We start from the raw sequence: 7,768 nt of genomic DNA, 5'->3' as shown, positions 1-7,768 counted from the left end.
AGATAGATAGATAGATAGATAGATAGATAGATAGATAGATAGATAGACAGATATTCTATCTATGTAAAGTAGAATGACAGAAAAATGAGAACCAGGGTGCCTGGGTGGCTCAGTTGGTTAAGCGACTGCCTTCGGCTCAGGTCATGATCCTGGAGTCCCTGGATCGAGTCCCACATTGGGCTCCCTGCTCAGCAGGGAGTCTGCTTCTCCCTCTGACCCTCCCAACCCTCCCCCCTCTCATGCTCTCTCTCTGTCTCTCTCTCTCAAATAAATAAATAAAATCTTTAAAAAAAAAAAAGAAAAAGAAAAATGAGAACCAAGTAGACACTCTGAGGAAGCTAGTCTGGGGGAAGATGGTTCAAGATACTAACTCTTACCTCCGTGCTGCCCTGTACCTCTCCCACTACATCGCCATTGGGAAGGGAAGATGCTTCCTCAGATGATTTTGTCACCTGCATCATATAAATTGAGAATGTTTGAGAATTTTCTTAAGGATAATAGCTTGCATTTCAACATCTTTCAACTATTCAAATTATGTTTGTCTTCATCCCTCATTTTATCTCTACAACAACACTGTAGCCTGACCAGTAGGGTGGTTACAACCACTCACACATGAGAGATGAGAAGATCAAGGCAGAAAGTGTCACATTGCAAGTTAGGGGTGGGATTAGGTCTACACCTCCTACTTCATGCTCTTTGGACTTATCCACAGTTGCCAACCTTCTAAAATATTAAGCTATTTTTCTCATCATAAGAAAAAATTTTGTAACAGTGTGAGGTGATGGATGTCCACTTATTATAGTAATCATTTCACAATATATACATACATCAGATCCTTACGTTGTACATCTGAAACTAATACAATGTTACATGTAAATTATATCTCAATAAAATTAGGGGGAGATCAATTACTTGTATTACAAAGGCAGTTAAACCATAGACACACCATCTAGTGCCCTGCTCCTATAATAACCAATATTAAAATTTTGATATGTACCTAAATCTATCCTAATACATACATACAGGCTGGTTTGGTGGTTTTTTTTGGTTTTTTTGTTTTTGGTTGGTTGCTATTTTTGTTTTATTTTTGTGTTTTTTTAAATAGACATGGGAACACAGGGCACAACTTGATTTTTTAGCTTAATGTATCATGGACATTTGCCCAAGTTAATTCAGATGTTTCTAACCTCATTTTTTTAAATACCTGCTGAATATTAAATATATAATTTAATCAAATATTTCCCAGCTGATGGTTTTTCAGAATTTATATGTTTGTACTTCTATAAACAACACTATATTAACCTGAATAAAATGATGGGTTCTTTATTAGATTTCTTGCCAAAAAAATAAACTGTAGTAATTCATATTCCATAGTAAATAAATGAATGTCCTCTTTTCCTTTATATAACCTCATGACCAATAAAGATGATTGCTCTTTTTTATCTCTGCCAACGTGTTGGAGAATATGTAATTTTGTTTTTCTTTTCATTTTCCTAATTACTAGAAGAGAAAAGCATATTTTCCATGAGTTTTAGCCACTTATGTTCCTGTCCACATACTTGCCTTCGTATGTTTTGCCCCTTTTTACTTGAGTTGTTTGTCTTTTATTGTCAATTTTTAGAGGTTATTTATATAATAGAAATATTGGCTATTTGTCAGGTTACAACTTTTATTTTTAGTCTATAAATTATTATAAATTTTGTTTTTCAGTTTTTAGCATTTTATAAAAATAAATTTATCTAATTTTTATTCTCTGAAATTCAGTGCTGTTAATTTATATTAGTTATGAACATCCAGAGCCTTAATCCCTCTAGGGCTCTGTTTTCATCCAGGTAAACAGCAAAGTATGTCTGTACTATTTATATACCATCATTTTCCCATTTAATTAAGACGTTTTTGTCATTTATTAAGTTTTATGTATATATTTGGATCTGTTAATACACTATTTTATATATGAATATATAGACATATCCATGAATATATTTATCAGTTCCCATGCCAACATACTGCTTTTACCAGTGTAGCTTTTAATATGAATTTTAATATTCAGAAAGGCAAGTTGCTACACAAAGTCTTTTTTAAAATTTTCTTGGCTTGGGGTGCCTGAATGGCTCAGTGGTTAAGCGTCTGCCTTCAGCTCAGGTCATGATCCCAGGGTCCTGGGATCGAGCCCCGCATCGGGCTCCCTGCTCCGCCAGAAGCCTACTTCTCCCTCTCCCACTCCCCCTGCTGGTGTTCCCTCTCTCGTTGTCTCTCTGTCAAATAAATAAACAAAATCTTTTTAAAAAAATAAAAAATAAAATTTTCTTGGCTCTCCTCAGACATTTATTATTCCAATAAATTTTAAGGTCATTTTTCTTAGTGTCAAATTTTTAAAAATAAGCTTTTGGTTAAAGTAACATTAAATAGGGGCGCCTGGGTGGCACAGTTGGTTAAGCATCTGACTCTTGGTTTTGGCTCAAATCATGATCTCAGGATTGTGAGATCAAGCCCTGTATGGGGCTCCATGCTCAGGATGGAGTCTGCTTGAGATTCTCTCTCCCTCTCTCTCTGCCCCTCCCACTTGTGCTTTCTTTCTCTCTAAAATAAATAAATAAATCTTTAAAAAATAAAATAGCATTAAACATATTTATTAGTTTAGAAAATTTTCACTTCTTATTGTGAAGTCATCCTATCCAGACACATTGTAGGTCTCTCTATTGCTTTAGTATTTGTGGAAGTCCTTCAGAATACAATTATGTTCTTTATAATATGAAGATCTATATGCTTCTTGATAAATTTATTCCTCAATACTTTATGGATTTTTATCACCCTTGTGAATGAGATTTGATTTTTACATTTTAACTTCCTATCCATTATTGTTGATACAAAAGCTACTAATTTTTATGTTTTTCTTTTATCCAGAAATGTCATAAACTCTTTATTTTTTTATTATGTTATATTAATCACCATACATTACATCATTAGTTTTTGATGTAGTGTTCCATGATTCATTGTTTGCATATAACACCCAGTGCTCCATTCAGTATGTGCCCTCTTTAATACCCATCACCAGGCTAACCCATCCCCCCAACCCCTTCCCCTCTAGAACCCTCAGTTTGTTTCTCAGAGTCCATAATCTCTCCTGGTTCGTCTCCCCCTCCGATTTCCCCACCTTCATTTTTCCCTTCCTGCTATCTCCTCTTTTTTTTTTAACATATAATGTATTATTTGTTTCAGAGGTACAGATCTGTGATTCAACAGTCTTGCACACTTCACAGCGCTCACCATAGTACATACCCTCCCCAATGTCTATCACCCAGCCACCCCATCCCTCCCACCCCTCACCACTCCAGCAACCCTCAGTTTGTTTCCTGAGATTAAGAATTCCTCATATCAGTGAGGTCATATGATACATGTCTTTCTCTGGTTGACTTATTTTGCTCAGCATAATACCCTCCAGTTCCATCCACGTCGTTGCAAATGGCAAGATTTCATTCCTTTTGATGGCTGCATAATATTCCATTGTGTGTGTTTGTGTGTGTGTGTGTGTAACACCACATCTTCTTTATCCATTCATCTGTCGATGGACATCTTGGCTCTTTCCATAGTTTGGCTATTGTGGACATTGCTGCTATAAACATCAGGGTGCATGTACCCCTTCGGATCCCTACATTTGTATCTTTGGGGTAAATACCCAGTAGTGCTATTTCTGGGTCGTAGAAATGTCATAAACTCTTATTAATTCTAATAGATTTTATTGGAGTGTCTTGAGATTTCTAGGTGTACAATTACATCACATACAAATAATTTTTAAATTTCACATGTATTACATATACATGATACATTTTACTTTCCTACATGACTATAATAACTACAGCTTCTAAAACAAAGTTTAATAATATAGTGATTACAGGCTTGCCTATCTTGCCTCCAACTGTAATAGAAATGATTCAACATGTCATGATTCATTGTGACACAGCTGCCTTTTGATAATTGGTTTTTATCATGTTTAATTAGTTTCCTCCTATTTATATTTTAATCCATTTTAAATTTAACTAGGAATGTCTGAAGTACTGTATCAAATATCTCCTTGGTATTCATGGAAGCAATCATATGGGTTTACTCCATTAATCAGTTCATGTAACTAATTATGTTAATAGAATAAACTCTGCTTTGCATTATACAGTTTGCTAACATTTTATTTAGACTTTTCCCCTCTGTACTTATAATAGGAATTGATCTAAGTAAAACTGAAAGTATTCTAAGTAATATATCAACTGGTCAGGGGTTTCATCTATTTCATTTCTCTGTTAAAATTATATATAATCAAATTACATATATATGTATTCAAATTACATTTATTCAAATCATACATATATATGTACATATGCATGTCCATATGCACAAAGACACAAACTTTCTCCCTCATTTGTATTTAACTGATTTTGGCTTTTCTTTTTATTGGTTCATACTGTCTACATTTTTATTTTGTTTTCCTGTTGTTAATTATTTAAACTGAATATTTATTTTAGGAGCACCAGGAAACCAAATGCTCTGGACAATCCTTTTTTTAAAAACAGGTTCCATGGCCAGCATGGAGCCCGTTACAGTACTAGAACTCACGACCCTGAGATCATAACCTGAGCTGAAACCAAGAATCATACATTTAACTGACTGAGCCATCCAGGTGCCCCTATAATATCAGTTTTATTTTCTTCTGGATATGAGGTTATTTGAAATGGTATATATTTATTTCTCAAGTTTCCATGATATTTTTCTTTCAGATTGTAATTCTGTATTTGGGATAAGAATATAGTCTGTAAAATCATCCCCTTTTGAAATTTATGAAGGTTTTCTTTGTGACCAAGTATATGATAGCTGTGGAAATTGTTTTAATAAGTTCAGGGAACAATATATTTTATCAATATCTATCTAATATATTGTTATTCTTGTGTGTACGCATATGTATATCCTATATACATCTATTAAGTTTCTAATTATATTTGTGTGTGCTTAAAATAGTACCTGATAAGTAATAAGTACAATGTATCTATTAAAAGATATGTTTTTCACAAGTTTTCATTGTATTTCTAGGAGTTTTTGATTTATGTATTTGATTGCTATGTAGCATGATCCATAAAGATTCATGACTACTGTATTTTCTTCATAGATTTTTATCATTTTTCATTATATAATACCTTTTCACTTAGTTAACGCTTTTGGTCTTGAATTCCTCTTTATCTGATATCATTAAAGCCACTCCAGTTTTTTTGTTGTTTGTATATGCCTGCTGTATACTCATCCCTTTATTTCAAGTTTTCTTTAAATGATTGTTTTATTATGTTCTCATAATTAACATATGGCTCATCTTTGTTAAAATCCAATTTTGGGGTGCCTGAGTGGCTCAGTCATTAAGCGTCTGCCTTCGGCTCGGGTCATGATCCTGGGGTCCTGGGATGGAGCTCCGTGTCGGGCTCCCTGCTCAGCGGGGAGCCTACTTCTCCCTCTCCCGCTCCCTCTGCTTGTGTTCCCTCTCTCACTGTGTCTCTGTCAAATAAATAAATAAAATCTTTAAAGTAAATACATAAATAAGTAAATAAAATAAAATAAAATCCAATTTTACTGTCAATTCCAATTCCATTACAGCCAAGAACTCTCCTTTTGAACCCAACCTTCCAACAGATAATGACTACAAATTCTGAATTTAAAAAAAGAAACAAACAGGGGCACCTGGCTGGCTCAGTCAGTACAGCATGTAAGTCTTGATCTAGGGTTGTGAGTTTAAGCCCCATGTTGGATGTGGAACATACTTTGAAAAACAAACAAACAAATAAGAGAGCCAAAGAGAAGAAAAAATAAGAGGAAAATGAGCCAAAGCAAAAAGATTCAAGAGGGACTTGACATTTGACAGATAAAAAATTATTTGCACATCCATGTTCATTGCAGCATTATTCACAATAGCCAAGAAGCAGAAATAATCCAAATGTCCATGAATGAATGAATGAACATACATACAATGGAATATTATTCAGCCTTAAAAAGAAAAGTTATCCTGTCTCATACCACAACACAGATGAACCTTGATTGCATTATGCTAGTCAAATGAAATAAGCCACTCACAAAAAGACAAATGTTGTTTGATTCTGCTTATATGAGATATCTAAAATAATCAAATTTATAGAAACAGAAAGTAAGGGCGCCTGGGTGGCTCAGTTGGTTAAGCGACTGCCTTCGGCTCAGGTCATGATCCTGGAGTCCCTGGATCGAGTCCCGCATCGGGCTCCCTGCTCGGCAGGGAGCCTGCTTCTCCCTCTGACCCTCCCCCCTCTCATGTGCTCTCTCTCATTCTCTCTCTCTCAAATAAATAAATAAAATCTTAAAAAAAAAAAAAAAAAAGAAACAGAAAGTAAAATGTTGGTTACCAGGGACTGGGGAAAGGAGGAACTTGGGAGTTGGGTGAGTACAGAGTTTTAGTTTTGCAAAGTGAAAAAGTTCTAGAGATCTTTTGCACAACAATATGAATATACTTAACATTACTGAACTATACACTTAGAAATGGCTAAGATGGTTTTTAAAAGGGGCGCCTGGGTGGCTCAGTCGTTGAGCGTCTGCCTTCGGCTCAGGTCATGATTTCAGGTCCTGGGATCGAGCCCCGCATCGGGCTCCCTGCTCCGCGGGAAGCCTGCTTCTCCCTCTCCCACTCCCCCTGCTTGTGTTCCCTCTCTTACTGTGTCTCTCTCTCTGTCAAATAAATAAATAAAATCTTAAAAAAAAAAAAAAAAGATGGTTTTTAAAAAAGAAAGATGACAATGGCACTGAGTGAGTTACTGTTTTGGGGGCTTAAGTCTGAGAATAAGCAAATCTTATGGGGGGAGATAAAACCACAACAGAAAACTCAGGCATTTTTGCCTGAAGAATCAGGAAACAGAACTTGGGGCAACCATAGCTACCAGGAAATGAGGACAGAAACCTGGACAAGAGAGAGGGAGCCCCAAATTCTGCTTATGAATTCTGCCAAAATCTCCAGCTAAGCCCCCAACCACCCATGCATGGGACTGGTTCAGCTAAAGAACAAATAACTCAGCTGAGATTTGAGCTGCTCACTAGCTGCTACATAGAGTTTGCAGTTTGAGTCCCACAAAGTAAATGTCTATGAATAAAAAAAAGTCAATATTTTTCAGAAGAATGGAACAAAATACAGTCTGCACAACCCAACATTCACTACATCTAAGACACAACCCAAAATACTTGACATATAAAGAACAAGGAAAATATGACCCATCCTCAAGAGAAAAAAACAATAAATGGAAACAATCTCTGAAAGGACCCAGATGTTGGAATTAGCAGACAAGGATTTCAAGACAATCATTACACTCATGCTCAAAGAAGTAAAGGAAAATATGCTTGCAATGATGAAACAATTGGAAATTGTTCATCAGTAGAGAAAAACTATAAAAATTGAACACATAGAACATTCTAGAACTGAAAAAAGTATCTGAAGTAAAAAACTCACTAGACAGGATGCAGAATGCAGAATGAAGATGACAGAGGAAAAAATAAATGAACATAAAGATAGCTCAATAGAAATCATCTAGGGGCACCTGGGTGACTCAGTTGGCTGAGTGTGACTCTTGGTTTTAGCTTAGCTCATGATCTCAGGGTCATGAGATCAAGCCCTGCATTGGGCTCCATGCTGGGTGTGGAGCCTGCTTAAGATTCCTCTCTCTCTCCTCCCTTTGCCCCTCCCTGCTTGCACTCTCTAATAAATAAATAATTAATAATAGAA

At 35.6% G+C, this 7,768-nt stretch overlaps 1 protein-coding gene across 1 annotated transcript in view; it reads right to left on the bottom strand.

The window, feature by feature from the left end:
• Positions 1–7,768, bottom strand: part of LOC118026125 (SH3 domain-binding glutamic acid-rich protein-like) — a 61,870-nt gene that overhangs the window by 18,023 nt on the left and 36,079 nt on the right. Inside the window, exon 5 of the mRNA XM_035028848.1 lies at positions 378–452. Within this exon, the coding sequence (XP_034884739.1) occupies positions 378–452 (75 nt within the window). The remainder of the gene's footprint in view (positions 1–377; positions 453–7,768) is intronic.

Source organism: Mirounga leonina, unplaced genomic scaffold (genome assembly GCF_011800145.1).
Source record: "Mirounga leonina isolate KUSES-001 unplaced genomic scaffold, KU_Mleo_1.0 Mir_205, whole genome shotgun sequence".
NCBI lineage: Eukaryota > Metazoa > Chordata > Mammalia > Carnivora > Phocidae > Mirounga > Mirounga leonina.
The sequence above is the reverse complement of the archived record's forward strand: the minus strand, read 5'-3'. Positions and strand labels throughout refer to the sequence as shown.